This window comes from Pseudorasbora parva, chromosome 3 (assembly GCF_024679245.1).
Source record: "Pseudorasbora parva isolate DD20220531a chromosome 3, ASM2467924v1, whole genome shotgun sequence".
In the NCBI taxonomy this organism is placed as follows: Eukaryota; Metazoa; Chordata; class Actinopteri; order Cypriniformes; family Gobionidae; genus Pseudorasbora; species Pseudorasbora parva.
This window is the reverse complement of record NC_090174.1, coordinates 58316183-58335971: the sequence shown is the minus strand read 5'-3', so window position 1 is coordinate 58335971 and position 19789 is coordinate 58316183. Positions and strand designations below refer to the sequence as shown.

General features: G+C 36.4%; 1 protein-coding gene across 1 annotated transcript in view; it reads right to left on the bottom strand.

Annotated features, from left to right (window-relative positions):
* Positions 1-19789, bottom strand: part of lmx1ba (LIM homeobox transcription factor 1, beta a) — a 68853-nt gene that overhangs the window by 6377 nt on the left and 42687 nt on the right. The window contains exons 4-5 of the mRNA XM_067439655.1: positions 1394-1626; positions 1140-1318 (exon numbers count right to left, since the gene is read on the bottom strand). Of these exons, the coding sequence (XP_067295756.1) occupies positions 1140-1318; positions 1394-1626 (412 nt within the window). The remainder of the gene's footprint in view (positions 1-1139; positions 1319-1393; positions 1627-19789) is intronic.

Below are 19789 nucleotides of genomic sequence, written 5' to 3'. Positions count from 1 at the left end.
TTTTGACATTGACGAGCGCTGTTGGACTGCTGAGGCAGACCAGACTAAAAATTTAACTTTTAAACCTTTTTGTCATCCTAATAACATACAGAGTGCTGCATAACGGAGCCGTGCAAGAATTTCAAATATTGGTTGGACAATTTGGCCATTTCTAATTATAAGGGGCATTTGTCCCCATCAATATCTATGGCGGTTATGGCAGGAAGTGAGACTGAAAAGACAACTCCATTTATCCTGCACTTTAATCTTTAAAACTTTGCAGACCTTTTACATTCGCAAACAGTCACTGCATGAAAGGGAATATTCAAAAAAGCATAACAGGGACACTTTACAGTGGATAAAGAGAGGTCGCACATTCAAAAAAATAGACATTTAAAGGGTTAGTTCACCCAAAAATGAAATTGATGTCATTAGCGACTCACCCTAATGTCGTTCCACACCCGTAAGACCTCCGTTCATCTTCAGAACACAGTTTAAGATATTTTATATTTAGTCTGAGAGCGTATGTATGTAAGTGTATGCACACTATACTGTCCATGTCCAGAAAGGTAATAAAACATCATCACATTAGTCCATATGAGACATCAGTGAGTTAATTAGAATCTCTTGAAGCATCGAAAATACATTTAGGTCCAAAAATAACAAAAACTACGACTTTATTCAGCATTGTCTTCTCTTCCGTGTTTGTTTTCAATTCTCAAACAAAGATTTGAACGGTTATGAATCAGCGAATTGTTGAAAACAGCGAATGAGGTTTGAAAACAAACGCAGAAGAGAAGACAATGCTGAATAAAGTCGTAGTTTTTGTTATTTTTGGACCAAAATATATTTTCGATGCTTCAAGAGATTCTAATTAACCCACTGATGTCTCATATGGACTACTGTGATGATGTTTTATTACCTTTCTGGTCCGTCTGGAAAGGGACAGTATACTGTGCATAAATTATTAATGAAGAGACAGAATCTCTCGGACTAAATATAAAATATCTTAAACTGTGTTCTGAAGATGAACGGAGGTCTTAGGGGTGTGGAACGACAATAGGGTGAGTCATTAATGACATCAATTTCATTTTTGGGTGAACTAACCCTTCAAGTACGGTTTTCCTCAACCTTAATAAATCTTGTGAGGAATGTCTCACCTTTCTGCATGGTTTGGAGGAGACCTCAAACGAGGCCTTGAACGCACGCCGCTGCTGGGTGGTGAGAATGGTGCGCGGTCTTTTGGGTCTGCGCGGGTCTTTGCTGTCATCGCTGCCTTTGCCCTGGCCTCCTGCACCTTTCTCCGGCTTTACATCCACATCTTCATCCTCACTTTTGTCTGCAGAAACACGCATTTTAATGCCAGCTTTCTACGGAGAGCGGACGAGACGTGAACACAGAGTCGAGTTCTCACCGGAGTCGGACATGTCCGGGCTGACCGAGCGCAGTAAGTCCTTCTCTCGCTCATAGTCGTTCTTGCACAGCAGTTGTCCCTCCTTCAGGACGAACTCATCTCCTTTGCACAGCTGCCGCTCACACACACAGCAGCAGAAGCAGCCCAGATGATACACACTTTCTAGTGCGCGCATCACAAACTCAGTGGGAGAGATCTTCTCCAGACAGCCACTGCATTTGGTGCCGAACAACCTGAGGAGGAGAAACAGGACACTATTGACTTTCTCAAAACACGCTCATGGTCTTACTGTGCACAGTTCACTATTCCCTAGGTTAGTCCACTAATACAGTTCACTATTCCCTACGTTAGTCCACTAATACAGTTCACTATTCCCTACGTTAGTCCACTAATACAGTTCACTACTCCCTACGTTAGTCCACTAATACAGTTCACTACTCCCTACGTTAGTCCACTAATACAGTTCACTACTCCCTACGTTAGTCCACTAATACAGTTCACTATTCCCTACGTAAGTCCATTAATACAGTTCACTACTCCCTACACTAGTCCACTAATACAGTTCACTATTCCCTACGCTAGTCCACTAATACAGTTAACTATTCCCAACGCTAGTCCACTAATACAGTTCACTACTCCCTACGTTAGTCCACTAATACAGTTCACTATTCCCTATGTTAGTCCACTAATACAGTTCACTACTCCCTACGTTAGTCCACTAATACAGTTCACTACTCCCTACACTAGTCCACTAATACAGTTCACTATTCCCTATGTAAGTCCACTAAGACAGTTCACTACTCCCTACACTAGTCCACTAATACAGTTCACTATTCCCTACACTAGTCCACTAATATAGTTCACTATTCCCTACGCTAGTCCACTAATACAGTTCACTATTCCCTACACTAGTCCACAAATACAGTTCACTATTCCCTACACTAGTCCACTAATACAGTTCACTACTCCCTACACTAGTCCACTAATACAGTTCACTATTCCCTACGTAAGTCCACTAAGACAGTTCACTACTCCCTACACTAGTCCACTAATACAGTTCACTATTCCCTACACTAGTCCACTAATACAGTTCACTATTCCCTACGCTAGTCCACTAATACAGTTCACTATTCCCTACGTTAGTCCACTAATACAGTTCACTATTCCCTACATTAGTCCACTAATACAGTTCACTATTCCCAACGTTAGTCCACTAATACAGTTCACTACTCCCTACGTTAGTCCACTAATACAGTTCACTATTCCCTACGTAAGTCCACTAATACAGTTCACTACTCCCTACACTAGTCCACTAATACAGTTCACTATTCCCTACGCTAGTCCACTAATACAGTTCACTATTCCCTACGCTAGTCCTCTAATACAGTTCACTATTCCCTACGCTAGTCCACTAATACAGTTCACTACTCCCTACGTTAGTCCACTAATACAGTTCACTATTCCCTACATTAGTCCACTAATACAGTTCACTATTCCCTACGCTAGTCCACTAATACAGTTCACTACTCCCTACGCTAGTCCACTAATACAGTTCACTACTCCCTACACTAGTCCACTAATACAGTTCACTATTCCCTATGCTAGTCCACTAATACAGTTCACTACTCCCTACGTTAGTCCACTAATACAGTTCACTATTCCCTACGTTAGTCCACAAATACAGTTCACTATTCCCTACGCTAGTCCACTAATACAGTTCACTATTCCCTACGCTAGTCCACTAATACAGTTCACTATTCCCTACGCTAGTCCACTAATACAGTTCACTATTCCCTACGTTAGTCCACTAATACAGTTCACTATTCCCTACGCTAGTCCACTAATACAGTTAACTATTCCCTACACTAGTCCACTAATACAGTTCACTATTCCCTACGCTAGTCCACTAATACAGTTCACTACTCCCTACGCTAGTCCACTAATACAGTTCACTACTCCCTACGTTAGTCCACTAATACAGTTCACTATTCCCTACGTTAGTCCACTAATACAGTTCACTACTCCCTACGTTAGTCCACTAATACAGTTCACTATTCCCTACGCTAGTCCACTAATACAGTTCACTATTCCCTACGCTAGTCCACTAATACAGTTCACTACTCCCTACGTTAGTCCACTAATACAGTTCACTATTCCCTACGTTAGTCCACTAATACAGTTCACTACTCCCTACGTTAGTCCACTAATACAGTTCACTTGAAGGAGTGAATGAAAACGACACCATTATACATGTCTATCCCTTCTAATAATGCCCTATTTGAGGGTATAGGGAGTGATTTTGGATTCAGCCAAAGTGTGTTTTCATATTATTTCCTTAAAATTCAAATTATAACTCTGATATATATATAAATCAAGTTAAATGCATTGCAAAAGCATTTCTTTTAAACATGTAAAAAGGGGCTTTTGCAATACATTTAACTTGATTTATATATATTTTTATTGTTATTATAGCATTGCATTTATCAAATGTAACAGTAAATATATAGAAATATTTCTACTTCAAATAAATGTTGTTTCAAATCTTCTATTCATCAAAGAATACTGGAAAAAATATATTACGGTTTTCAACTGATAAAAATAATAATTTAACATATGAGGATGATTTCTGAAGGATCATGTGACACTGAAGACTGGAGGAATGATGATGAAAGTTCAGCTTTGTCCACAGGAATTACATTTTAAATGACATTTTAAAATATAATCCAATAGTAATAATTTTTTCACAGTTTTACTATTTTTACTGTATTTTTTAATCAAATAAATTTTTTCGAAAACATTTAAAAAAAATTATTGACCCGAACTGTTGTTAAGTAGGTGAGTTCACTGATTTTTAAGTGAATTATGATCAAAACACTGTATCACTTATTGCAAGATTTGAACATGACGCACAGCAGGGTCTCTTGTCTCAATTATCTGAAGTACAACGAGAAACAGCAAAGCACAAGAGCGACTCATTTCTTTGGTTAATGCTCAAACCCCCTGACGTGAAATCCGCCGCAAAGCTCAATAATTCTGAAGCATTAAGCAGATCTTCCCTCGGAGCTGTGGCTTCTCCCATACCAATAAAGTTCATCCATAAATATCACAGGCGCACAGATCAATGCGTGACTGACACCGGACGCCCCAGCGGTGCCGCGCTCATGATTATGACTTTGAAAGAGATTTTTAATAAGCCTCGAGATATGATGGTATCATGAGGTGAGACGGCACAAAAGAGTTTTACAGAGGAGTCAATATTCAGAGACGGACCCACAGGAAGGAAAAAAATCACAGATGAGATCTCTTTAATATCTCTACTGTTTCTCCCAGACAGCGTTGAAGGAGACTTTTGCTGAAGATGAAAAGACTCCGGTGGACTCGCAAGCTTTCAGAGGAGATCTCAAACTCACCAAGATCACAAAAACTGCAATCAAAAGTCAAAGATCTCAATATGAACACATTTTAAAGCTTACAGTATGACATGTCTGTCTTATTATACCGTTCAAAAGTTTGGGGTCAGCAGTATATAATAAAGAAAAAAAAAACTTTTTTTTTTTTTTTTGGAAATTAGCTTTTTTTTCCACCAAGGACACATTAAATAGTAAAAAAAAAAAAAAAAAAGTTACAGTAAAAACATTTATAATGTGACAAAAGATGTCTATTTCAAATGGATGCTGCTCTTTTGAATTTTCTACAATCAAAAAAATGCTAGGTTGTTTTAACCCAATGTTGGGTCAAATATTTAAAAAAATTGTGAAACCATGTTTTTTTTCCCCGGATTCTTTGATGACCACTCTTAAAAAAATTGGGTAAAAAAACAACCCAACGTTGGGTCAAACATGCATTAACCCAGCAATTGGGTTGTTTTAATCCTGCGGTTGGGTTAAACATTTGCTTAAGACAACCCAATCGCTGGGTTAAAACAACCCAATTGTTGGGTTAGTCCATGTTTGACCCAACATTGGGTTGTTTTTTACCCAATTTTTTTTTTAGAGTGTATAAAAGAATTAGGAAAAAAAATCATGGTTTCACAAAAATATTAAGTACCACAATTGTTATCAACACTGATAATAATCATAAATGTTTCTTGAGCAGCAAATCCTCATATGAGAATGATTTCTGAAGGATCATGCACTCTAAAAAATGTTGGGTTGTTTTAACCCAATGTTGGGTCAAATATGGACTAACCCAGCAATTGGGTTGCTTTAATCCTGCGGTTGGGTTGCTTTAATCCTGTGGTTGGGTTAAATATTAGCTTAAGACAACCCAATTGCTGGGTTAGTCCATATTTGACTCAACATTGTGTTGTTTTTTACCATTATTTTTTTAGAGTGTGTGACACTGGAGTAATGATGATAAATTCAGCTTTGATCACAGGAATAAATTACATTTGACTATATATTCACATAGAAAACAGTTATTTTAAATCATAATAATATTTCACAATACTAGTTTTAACTGTATTTTTAAATAAATAAATGCAGCCTTGGTGAGCAGAAGACATTTTTCTAATAAAACAAAAATATATTACAGACCCCAAACTTTTGAACCGCTGTGTATTTTATTTCTCCATCAAGAAAGACAAAGATGATAACTAAATGAGCAACCTTTGTGCAATGCCATTTTCTATAATGTACAATGGGCTCGAAGCTCTCCTCTAACCCTCTCTTCTCCATCTCCTGCGGATGTTTAATACTCGCACACGTTTCTCTGCTTCCTCTGTCTGTCACTTCACATTATGCTGGTGTCTGTAATTCCCATGATCCTTCTGGAGATCTCCCTTTCTTCTGTTGTGCTGGAGAACTAATCCTGTCCTTTCTGTGTCTTTTGTCGACAGGACCACAGCGTTGGCTTTGTCCCGAGTCTTTGTCAGAACGGCCACGAGTGACACGAGCAGCAGTGCGACTCTTCACTAACACTCCTTCAGTCTTATCTGCTCTTTAACAATGATCGCAGAATGTTTTTTATACATTGTTTTTTTACTGAAACATTTTAGTTGTTTTTCAAATGTTACTGAATGTTTTAGAACGTTCAGAACATTCACAAGTTTTGGAATGTTCAAGCATTCAAAAGTAACATTCCATATAACATGCAAAATTCTCAAATGGAATGTTGCCTTAATGTTCGCTTTCAGCAAAACATTCTTAGATCATATCACTCTTAGAAGAAAAAGTTTAATCGGTGCTACGTATTTGGAACCCCTAAAAGGTTCAATATAGAAGCATAGTTGAGTATACTCCAAAGAAGCTTTTATGCTAAAAAGGTTCTATAATGACAAGAAAGAACCCTTTTGGCATTTAAAATGGGTTCTATATAGAACACTGCAAAAAATGCATTTCTTACTTAGTATTTTTGTTTCTAGTCTAAATATCTAACATTCTTACATTAAGGGGGTGAACAATTACTAGACAGGTAAAAGTAATTGTCTTGTTTTGGGGGAAAATAACTCAAAATTAGGAGAGTTTTTGCTTAAAACGAGCTAAATAATCTGCCAATGGGGTAAGCAAAATAATGTTGTGTTAAGATTATTTTTCTTACCCCATTGGCAGATTGTTCTGCTTATTTTAAGCAAAAACTCTCTTAATTTTGAGTTATTTTCCCCCAAAACAAGACAATTACTTTTACTTGTCTATAGTAAATACTCCTTGTTTTAAGAATGTGTAGATGTTTGGACTAGAAACAAGACAAACATACTAAGTAAGAAAAGCATTTTTTTGCAGTGAACCTTTTAGGGGTTCTAAATACGTAGCGCCGATAGAACCTTTTCTTCTAAGGCCCCGTTCACACTGCAGGGAAAAGTGGCCCAAATCTGATTTTTTGGGGGTCAAGTGACCAGGTCAGACTTCTTCAGAGGTAGTGTGAACACTCAAATCTAGCCCAGATCTGATTTTTTTCCAAAGCGGCTGCAGTGTGAACAACCAAGACGGATTTGAAGCGACTTTTACGTCAATCTATGTTGACATTTGTCACGATTATGTGCTGGCGAGTTAGCCCTAGACACAACAGACACAGACAATAACATTAAAAACTTGACTAGATATGGAGAACAGCGATGGAGCGAGTCAATGGAGGGAGCGTGAGGTGTTAGACCTAATGGGGAGATACACTGTCAGAAAAAAGGTACATTGCTATCACTGGGGCGGTACCCTAAGGTACAAAACCAAAAAGGTACCAATATGTACCTTAAAGGTACTACTATGTTCCTTTAAGGTACCTATATGCACTCTTAAAGTACTGATATGTACCATGTACAAAGATGTGCCTTTTCACTTTTGTACTTTAGGGTACCGCCCCAGTGACAGCACTGTACCTTTCTTTTCTGAGAGTGTACTTCAATTCAAGCTAAACTAGAAGTATCCTACCGTAACCGCTCCGTTTTTGAAAGCACACGAAATGGATGAACGGGGACACAGAAAAACGTGGCTTCAGTGCCAAAGGAAGGTGAAAAAAGGCCAAAATAACCAATTTTGCTCTCTTTCTTTTGGTTCTTCTCCTCTTCAGCACCTGCTCATTACTTTAATGGCTTTCATTACACAAACATGTTTAAATAAAAGTGAAAATGCTTACTTCCTCTAACCTCCCGAACTTTAGTGCAACAGCGCGCTGCGTCTGATGTCACTGATATTGTTCTTTTGCACATGCAGGTCAGTTTGAAACCTCAAACGGTTCACACTGGAATCAGATTTAGGCCACATTTTAAAAGGTAACGTGAACAGCTAAACTAAAAATCAGATCTGAGCAAAAAATCAGAATTGAGCATTAAGACTTGCGGTGTGTGACTAAGAGTGCATGAAGTAATGCAAGTGTGTTTCTGGGGCATTGCTAAGGTGGTTAAAGTCAAGAATGCCCCATGCACAAATCTCTACGAGCACAAACCACACAATTGGAGAGAAGATTGAAGTCTGGTCACTGAAGTTTAATACATCAGTTACACTAACGGTGAGTAATAGCACTAGTGATAGTTTGACTTAAACAAGACAAGTAATGTGGAAATGAATTAAAAGAAGGTAAATAAGATTTTATAAGTACGTTTGCAACTATATCAACTAACTCTCAGAGCATTAGTAGTAGACTGGTATGCTGTTAGGTTAGGGTTTGGGTTAGCAGAATAAGTGGATGTAGTTGAAAAGTTACTATAGTCAGTACAATGTCTAAAGTGGACCAACATAAAGGGTTGCCGATGTTATGTCAAAGTGTGTGTGTGTGTGTGTGTGTGTGTGTGTGTGTGTGTGTGTGTGTGTGTGTGTGTGTGTGTGTGTGTGTGTGTGTGTGTGTGTGTGTGTGTGTGTGTTGTGAAATATCAGGTCACAAATGTGTATAATGACACGGGTATGACACAGGTATTACAGGAGAGGGTGAAATATGAGGACATTACCCATGTCCCCACTTTTCAAAAGGCTTATAAATCATACAGGAGGAGGTTTTTTTAGAGTAAAAAGTAAAAAATTCAGAATGTTTCCTGTGATGGGTAGATTTAAGGGCAGTGTGTGTGTGTGTGTGTGTGTGTGTGTGTGTGTGTGTGTGTGTGTGTGTGTGTGTGTGTGTGTGTGTGTGTGTCCTCACTTATATAATAAAATATGAAAATTACCCACTAGTGAGGACATTAGACTGGTCCTCACTAGTTTAAAAGGCTTATAAATCGTCCAAAACAGGTTTTTATTTTAAATCTATTGTTTTGCACCTTTCTGGGATGGCTAGTGGATAAAAAATATCATTGACCTGATATAAAATCAATAGAAGTCTATGTAATGTCCTCACTAATATAGTGAAACAAACCTGTGTGTGTGTGTGTGTGTGTGTGTGTGTGTGTGTGTGTGTGTGTGTGTGTGTGTGTGTGTGTGTGTGTGTGTGTGTGTGTGTGTGTGTGTGTGTGTGTGTGTGTGTGTGTGTGTGTGTGTGTGTGTGTGTGTGTGTGTGTGTGTGTAAGAACTTGTTTTGATTGACACTGTGCAGTTGTTGAAACTAATCCCTCTTTAATACCATTAAGAACAACCTAAAGAAGGAAAGTCTTCACGCTCAGCCAGTCATGCTTAGAAAAGCCTTCACTGTGTGTGTGTATGTGGTGAAATTGATGCTTGTGTGTGTGTGTGAGGGGGGATTTTATTAATCCTTCTCTCTGTATTTGTTTGCTATAGATCAGAAATGTAACAAACACAAACAGTAATTTATCCCTCGTTTGCCGCCACCAAAGTTGTTCAGAGCGGCCACGTCTGAACGGGCTTACGGAAAACCGGCAAACATCTCTCCAAACACCAAACACCAGCCCGACCGGCCGAGAGACACACAGCTTAAGACCAGAGATTACTTACAACAACATCTCTTCAGATCCGCTTTAGGTGCTTCAGAAACACCAAGACTTCATGGAGAATTCAACACGGGGCGACGACGCAGAGGGGAAGTAAGTGTGGGGAAAAAAGCTTATGTTTTGGAGAAATGAAAACAGACACAAATGATTAAATGACTGACTGGAAGAGTATAGAGATGCAAAATGAGCGTAGAGCAGCTCAGATCATTTGGTCTTTGGAGAATTTCAAAGCTAACTATCGACTTCCAGGACAAAAATATGAGAAGCAAGACACACACAGTTGTCTAGGATAAACTCTTATGATATTAATAAGATCTCATTTGTGATGTTTCTTTCATTTATAAGGCACCTGAGGAATCAGTCAGACATATGCATTCAATTCCAACGGCTACGTCATTTGAAAGTCATTATATCCCTTTAAACCAATCTTTTACATTGCCTTTTGATGCCATTACGGACTTGCAGACCTCTCAGTGTGTGTGTGTGTGTGTGTGTGTGTGTGTGTGTGTGTGTGTGTGTGTGTGTGTGTGTGTGTGTGTGGTGTGTGTGTGATTTTTCCAACCGCCTCTTCCACATCCATACAGCACAGATGCACGTGCACTACAAAAGGACTAAAGATGTCATTAAACCCTGACGCTTTCCTCTGAAGGTACTGGATGGAAAATACTGTTATCCACACACACACACACACACATGGCACATTTACCACATTTAACCACACTGTGACCCTATCAAAGTGTATAAGCCACATCCACTCGCCTCTGTAAAATTCGAAAGGTCTCAGATGCACCGAGTGTCGGAAGTGGGACTCAAGCTTCAATAACAATTTACTTAAAACACTCGAATAATGCCAATTTATATATAGTGTGTATATCACTTTATACTACAGGCCTAACAGATGTTTCAAAGCAGCTTCACATTAATATAACAGGAAAACAGCAGTGTCAATGTTTTAAAGCAGCTCTACAGAGACCAACATCAAACGCTGTTCTCGTCTGACAGTGCCAGTGCAGTTCAAATCAAAAATGATCCCAGAAAAAAAATCTGAAAATCATTATATGCATAATAAATAACAAGTTATCAATCAAGGTTACACTTTATTTTAAGGTGTCACTGTTACAGTGCAATCATACATACTATGTAATAATACTTACACTACATGTACTTATAGGGTTAGGATTCGGGTAAGGGTTAATTGCATATAATTATGCATCATTTATAGTTACAACTACATGTATAACAAGGACACTGCTATCAAATATGAACTGTTCTGTGAAATTACAAAAAAAGCTATGTGATTATGATTGGGTTCTTGTCACATTTATTCAAGTACAAGTGCGTGTTTGTGTTTTACTAGATCCCAACAACCAGCCCAAATATGACCGGGTGTTAATCACAATCTCATTTTCCTACTGGGCTGTGAATTAGCAGTAAATGTGGCTGATTAACACACACACACACACACACACACACACACACACACACACACACACAGACAGAGAGAGAGAGAGGCGTCTGGTTAATCGCTGTAGTAAATGGAGCGTGTGTTTGTCCAGGGCCTCACGGTAAACTCCTGTCCGAATGACACACTGTAAAAAAAATGTGTTGGTTTTTGTTGGTTTAACTTAAAAAAGTAAGTAACCTGGTTGCCTTAAAATGTTGAGTTTATTGAAATTAAAAATTTGAGTTGATACAATGAAGGAAATTTGTTTAATAAATAGAAACTCAAAATATTATTGTATCTGAACCACATAAAAAATGTGATAAATCATGAAAATAGCACTATTTGGCATGTTTCTCTGCATCATCAGAAATAAAACAATTTACAATATACTTACAAAATATTTTAATAATATTTTAATAAAGGTTGTCGAATCTCAAAAAATGTTCATTGTATTAACTCAAAATGTTATGGCAACCAGGTAACTTTTTTCCTAAATATCTTTTCACAGTGCACAAGCTCATCCCTCTCTGCTCAGCTGATATTATCAGCTAAATTACTGCTCCAGATCAACACCAAACACACACTACAGCGGAACGGAAGCTGCTCAGGATGATTAAAACATTTGGATGAATCTCATTACATCTGCTTGTCCAACCTATATAAACACAGAAAAATATTTGTTCAAAGTTTTTATTTATTGATTATATTCACAATAAATATGTGTTCCCTTTTTTCCGCCTGTTCAAATGGTCATATATAACGTTTAATATTGTAATATAAAACTTAAGTTTGTTTTGGGGAGGAATCACATGTAAATAAATAGGCAAAAAATGAAATGCTACAAAACAGAAATAATAATTTGTAGAATTTGCAGAATGCTACAATTATATTTTTTTATCACAGTGCAGGAAAAATTACTATTTAATATGTATTATACATTGCTTACTAAACATAAAAAATGTTTTTGCATCAAAGCAATGATAGACTATGAAATGTGCTTGAATTTAGTAAAATAATAAAACAATTTAATAAAATATTAATTTTAACATAAAATAATATTAAAGTTAATTAGTTAATAATAATATTAATTATTATTAATAATAATATTAATAATACAAAATATTATTGGTCTTATATAGCATATAAAATGATGGTACACTCTAAACAATTCTGGGTAAAAAACAACCCAATGTTGGGTCAAATATGGACTAACCCAGCTATAGGGTTGTTTTAACCCAGCGATTGGGTTGTCTTAAGCAAATATTTAACCCAACCGCAGGATTAAAACAACCCAATCGATGGGTTAGTCCATATTTGACCCAACATTGGGTTAAAACAACCCAACATTTTTTAGAGTGTATATATGTATATATACTTAAATATATAAAACAGAATTATTTCTTCACAAACAATATGTCACTAATAGTGCAAGACAAATTAACTATTTACATTTTGAAAAAATTAAAATAATACATTGCTTACTACACTTGTAAAATATGTTTTTGAATCAAAGCAATGATAAACTATGAAATGTGCTGATTTTTTTATAAAACTATATTCATGTTAAAATAAATGTCATATTAAAGTTAATTAGCTGTGTGAATAAAATTGATATAAAAAATAATACAAATTATTATTGTTGTTGTGTAACATTTATAGGTACCATAATTATAGAGACATCACATTATACAAGACAATCATTGTAATTTTATTCACAATATCAGTTTTTTCCCTTCTTTTCCACCTGTTCAAATGGTAAAAATTGTCCTGTAAAACTAAATAAAGTTTGTTTTGGGGAGAAATCAAATGGTGACGTACACAGAGGTAGAAAAAATAAAAGCTTTTATAATAAGAAGAGCCTTTTAAACAGATGACATCAAAGATGAGAAAAGAGTGTGTGTGAAAGAGAATTCAGCAGGTAGTGTGTGTGTGTGTGTGTGTGTGTGTGTGTGTGTGTGTGTGTGTGTGTGTGTGTGTGTGTGTGTGTGTGTGTGTGTGTGTGTGTGTGTGTGTGTGTGTGTGTGTGTGTGTGTGTGTGTGTGTGTGTGTGTGTGTGTGTGTGTGTGTGTGTGTGTGTGTGTTTGGACAGCTGCTTTTCCTGAGTTTGGCAGCTCTATTCAGCCTAGAGTTTACTCAGCTCTACCACAACAGCAAACAGAGTATGAGCGAATAATGAAGCGCGCACACAAAGGCAACACACAAACACACACAAAACACTGTGTTACACTTGCTTTACACTTAAAAATAAAAGCTGAATAATAATCTTGTGCTGTATAATGTTCCTGAATTGAACTCAAATGTTCTTGATGCCACATTCTACGTTCTTGAGATCAGTGTAGACTTTAAAGCCATTCTGTTTGTAAAGCACTAGAACAGAAATGGTTTTCTAAAGAATCCACTGATGAAAAAGTTCTCCTCCGACATCAGGCTGTAAAACCTTTTCTGGGACATTCATTTTAAGTGTGTAAGTCATCTATTAGGAAACACACAGGAGCGCCTGGAAGCTGATTAGAGGGTAATTTCTGACAGACCCGAACAGATCTTAGCTCGTGGTCTAAAAATGGTCCTTCAGAAGTCCAGGTTTTGTGTAGGTAGCAGAAGAAACGCTGGCCACAGAATCTGAGCAGTATTATCAAACCCAGATCTGACCACAGGCCTGAATGGAGTCCATTCTCTCGCAGCTTCTTATTGGCTAAGGTTCAAAACCTCCCGAGCAGACCAGACAGCATTACTGGGTGTCATATACGCATGCTCATGCTCATGGCCAAAAGGGCTGACTTGGTAAGAAAACTAGCAATAAAATGAAACTTGGTAAATGAAATGAAATGAAATGAAATGAAATGAAATTATGAAATAAATATATAAATAAAATAAAATGAATAAAATAAAAATAAAATAATAAAAATAATAAAATAAAATAATAAAATAAAATAAAACAATAAAATAAAATACAATACATAAAATAAGAAAACTTTAAGAGCAATGTGATGAATTTTCATTGACAAAATGATGTAAATAATAAATTAATGCTAAAATGAACTAGTAATACGAATAAAATCAATATAGAAAAGTAATAAAACATATTGATTGTCTTATAGTCTAGCTAGATGGCATTATTGAGTATAAATAAAATCAATATATTTTGATTATAATATAATATAAAATAAAAATATTGAGGGAAATTAGATTAATTTTCATAGAAAAAATATGTTAGTAATAAATTATTATGAGTTAGTTATATGAATAAATGTAATATTGAAAATGTATTTAAAAAAGACTTTATTTATTGTCTAGGCTTTAAGACACGTAACAAAGTATAAATAAAATAAATATTATGAGTATAAATTAAATCTCTAAAGACCAAAATATCATAGAGACCTTGAGGCTAAGCAGTCCCCTAGCAACCACTCATAACACCCTAGCAACTGCATATCAATGTGCTAAAAAAAACTCTGAACAAATTGGCAACAACCTAGCAACACCCTGGCAACAAGCCACAGCAGGTTTGCATTGGCAAACACCACTTACATTTTCAGAGAAAATACTGTTCCTGTCTTTCTATACGTGGAGTGTAAAAAAATATTTAAAAAATAAGTTACCTGGTTGCCTTAAAATTGTGAGTTCATTGAAATTAAAAATTTGAGTTAATACAATGAAATTTTTTTGAGAATTGACCTCAAATATTATTAAAAAATTTGGTAAGCATATAATTGTGTGTGTTTTACTCACGCAGTGACACATGCCATTTGTGCTATTTTCATGATTTATCAAATGTTTTATGTGGTTCAGATACAATAATATTTTGAGTTTCTATTTATTAAACCGATTTCCTTCATTGTATCAACTAAATTTTTTTATTTCAATGAACTCAAAATTTTAAGGCAGCCAGGTTACTTACTCTTTTAAGTTAAACCAACAATATTTTTTTCCAGTGTGTTGACCGTTCACTCGATCCCTCTAAATCTGAAGCCGTTTAATGAGTCTCTCTCCTCATCTGGTGCATTTCCATGTTGGTTTGGCTGATGTAAAGCAGACGTCGCTGTTTAGCACGGCTCAGCGGGGCTCTATTCTCTGCTAAAGTGAGCGATCTGACAATATACCCAGAGCTGCAGTTACGCGCCTTGTAATTGCCGTCTAGGGGCTGCAGCTGCTTGGCTTGAAGATAAGCCAATCAGAACGAGGCCAGCGCATGACTGACAGGAGGATATTGCTAATACCCCCACCTCTTCAAGCGTCCCATTGGCTGACACAAAGGACACAGGGTTTATTTTACATGAGGGGCATCTGTGCAAACCAATAAAGCCTGGTAGAACCACAAGAGTGGCGAGCCAGATTTTTCTCCAGATCTATAGCGCTGCTTAATCTCTGGCTTAACGTGGATGTCAAAAGGCCGGCGCGGTCTCCAGAGCAGATGTGCCGGGTTTTGTTGTCCGGTCCACACCATATGAACTAGTTCTGGAGAAAATCAAAGTGAAGAGATCAAGACGGAGAGTTAATTAAGTGGACGCTACTTGAAGTGAAGAGCTCTTGCTTTTAGGCTCCGTTCCAAAAGCTGCCTTGCTCTCTGCTGCCTATACAGGGAGCATCCTGAGACAAAGGGAACAATCTGAAAAACGCTCTACATAGGGGGCAACTAAAGCAAAGCGCTCCAAGAGAGATGCTATCAACATGATACTATAATAAGCACACAAATGCACATTTCTGTTAATATTCACTAATCAACCGCAGCTTTACAAAATTAAATTCTGAAAGGAAAAGGAAAAAAATATACAGCCCACCAATAAAATTTTTAATAATATGACACAATTAATTAAGTTAACTAATAAGAAATGAACTTATAAGAAATATAAGTAAATATTAGATTATAGAATATATTATAAACATGTTTTATACATAATAATATACATATAAACACACACACACACACACACACACACACACACACACACACACACACACACACACACACACACACACACACACACACACATGTATACTGTATATACTAATGTATGTATTACATATATTTTTGTATACAATAATTTATATTTGTGTGTACGTATATACACACACACACATATGAACTATTAGACGTGTATATATATATATATATATATATATATATATATATATATATATATATATATATATATATATATATATATATATATAAACTATCAAATAACATTTTAATGATATATAATGCATTATAAAAGTATATTTAATGCATTAATAATGCCTTGTAATGCCCATTATAATGCATTGTATGGTCTCATGAATAATGGTAACACAGTTATAATATATTATAATATTTATGTTACGCCAATCATGACAATAACCAATTTCAGATGCAAATAGGAATCTGCAACTATTATAATGCATTTAACATCCATAATGAATACCTTTATGATGCATTGTGCATAAAGGCTTTAAGTGTTAACATAAAATTATATATAATATAAAATAGAATTATAAGAATATTTATAATCAACACTGAGCTCAAGAATTGCCTTTGAATTTGTATAAAAAACATCGTCGAAGGATACTTTTGCCTCCCCATAGGAATTAAAAAGTTGAGCATCTCACTCGTTTTGGAGCACTCATGAGGTTACCGCATTGAGACACAAACGTTAAATAAGGGCGAGTCCTTGCGCCCGAGGCTGGATAAGCTTGAGACTAGAGCTCACAGTCAGGTTTTAAATTACCCCTGACCCTCGTGCTCTGCCCACAGAGACTAAACAAACAGTAATATGGGACATTTGAAGAGGAGGTCCTCGAGCATGTTAAGGAGTTCTGCTGTGGAGTCTTTAACAAGGGCTGCTTAATCTGTAGATGGGGCTTTACGCCGGTGACCCAGCTGTGAGATTACGGCGAGTCTCAAGTGCCTCACCTCGACCCCCGATCAATCCCTCTTAGAGAAGCTTTAGCCACATCTGAGAGTGATGCTGGATTAGTCTGTGTGTTTTCCCACCGTTTTATGGACCTTCGGCTGTGCAAAGGGATGTTTGTTTGAGTTTTAATTAGCACTGGTAATCCTTAGATTATTAGACCTGAGGTCTGGAATGTTTACTCTGCGAAAGCCTGCAAAATATCCGGCTAATTAATTATTGATGCCTTAAAATTCCTGATTCATTTGATTCATTCTTAATTTTATAACGTCATTCCTATATATTTTACACTCTTTAATAACTAGCTAGAGAAATTCATGCATTAACATTATTGATGCTTACAATACAAAGAAAAAACAATTAAATATAGTTCAAAGAAATAAATTAGTGCTGTCAAATCGCGATCTATATATAGGCTATATATATCCCCAAGTTCCCACAATAACATATTAAAGGTGCACTATGTAGTATTTTTGCAGTACAATATCCAAAAACCACCAGGCCAGTGTTATATATTTTGTTCAGTTGAGTTCTTACAATATCCCAAATGTTTCCAACTGTTTGTAAATTGTGAGAAAATTGTTACTTTAACCAAAGAACCGGGAAGTGTGAGGGAGTCGCCTGTTGATGGCGTCAGATCTGCGTTAATCTCAGTTTGTGAACAAGTCACAGCAGCCGCTGAGCGAACGCACAGAGTAACGTCAGAACATAATCCTCAACACACTCAGATGTGTCTAATATGATACACAGAGCTGCGTTACCTCATACTCATGACCGGAAAAGCGGAAATGGCGCTGGGACACCATTTTTTTAGTAAACCACTGTTTAATAAAAATAAACCAACTGATTCAAGCTGATAGAAGAGCAACTTTGACTGAAATAACCACTCGTTACAACCGAGGTATGCAGCAAAGCATTTGTGAAGCCACAACACGCACAACCTTGAGGCGGATGGGCTACAACAGCAGAAGACCCCACCGGGTACCACTCATCTCCACTACAAATAGGAAAAAGAAGCCTCAGTTTGCACAAGCTCGCCAAAATTGGGGGATGTTTTCTTAGCACATTTTAGGCCCTTTAGTGCCAATTGGGTATCGTTTAAATGCCACGGCCTACCTGTGCATTGTTTCTGACCATGTCCATCCCTTTATGACCACCATGTACCCATCCTCTGATGGCTACTTCTAGCAGGATAATGCACCAATGAGTTAACTGTACTAAAATGGCCCCCACAGTCACCAGATCTCAACCCAATAGAGCATCTTTGGGATGTGGTGGAACGGGAGCTTCGTGCCCTGGATGTGCATCCTACAAATCTCCATCAACTGCAAGATGCTATCATATCAATATGGGCCAACATTTCTAAGGAATGCTTTCAGCACCTTGTTGAATCAATGCCACATAGAATTAAGGAAGTTCTGAAGGCGAAAGGAGGTTAAAAACAGTATTAGTATGGTGTTCCTAATAAAAACCTTTAGGTGACTGTATATATATATATATATATATATATATATATATATATATATATATATATATATTTGCCAGTGAAATAAATGTATCATGTCTTAATTATATTAACATATTTCTACTGGAAAACAACAATATGGATTTAGAATATGCTTTTTCAACAGTGTTCCTATAACTGCACAATATGCTCTCCTTTTTTCTAACACAATAAAATCATATTTAAGTTCAAATCAACATTTCATGTAAAATGTACTGTACACCATTACTGACTGTACATTTTTTCTTTTTAAACTTCAAAGGTACGTAAATAACATCAGCATACTTCATTTGAATGCATTCTTATTATTTTCGAACACTTAAAAACGTTGAGATCTTGATCTATTTGTCTCATTGGAGTCCAGAAAGTTGAGAGCCAACTCTCTCTCAGCTTTAAGAGTAAATATTGGAGCTGCGCTAACAGTTCAGCCCTGACTCCACAACAAAAGACCCAAACTGTGTGCGGGACATTGTCAGAGCGGCACGTTTCTATAGCAACACTGGCAACATTGTGGGATGTTGGATCCTGATGAAGGCTGAGCTGAGAGAGGCTGAATCCTGTAGACTGAGAGAGAAAAGTCTGATTCAGAGAACTTTGGTTTGTGGTGACTATTACAGTCCAGACATTCAGAGTCAACTCCAGCTGTACAGATATAAAGATCAATCAGCCCAGGACTTTGTGTTAGGTTTTATGTCAAATGTATATATAAATGTGAATCTACTCTAAACTGTATGTGCCAACATTTTTATATATAGAAAAACAAAAGCCCTCATTAAAAAATACAATAGTCCTCATATAGAAACTGTTTAACTGTGGTCTATAGTTTTATTTCAGACTCTAATTTGTGCCAGTGTTATTTCTGTATCAAGAAGATACTATTATATTTTCTATTAATATTTTAATTAGTTTTTATATTTTCTGGTTTTACTTAAATTTAAGTTAACATTTTAGTAATTTTGTTTTAAGTTTGTTTAAAAAAAGTCTATATTTTGTATTACATTTTTATCAGTTTTAGTCATTTAAGTACATTAAGTTAAACTAAATGAAACAACAAATGTTGCCTTGCTAACTAATAAATGTAAGATATAGATAACTATAGATAGACAGATAGAAGGATAGATGGATAGATAGATAGATAGATAGATAGATAGATAGATAGATATATAGATAGATAGTAGGGCTGTAACGATATGCGATATGAAATCGAAATCGCAATACGCAGGTCCACGAACCTGTATCGCGATGTGAGAAGGCA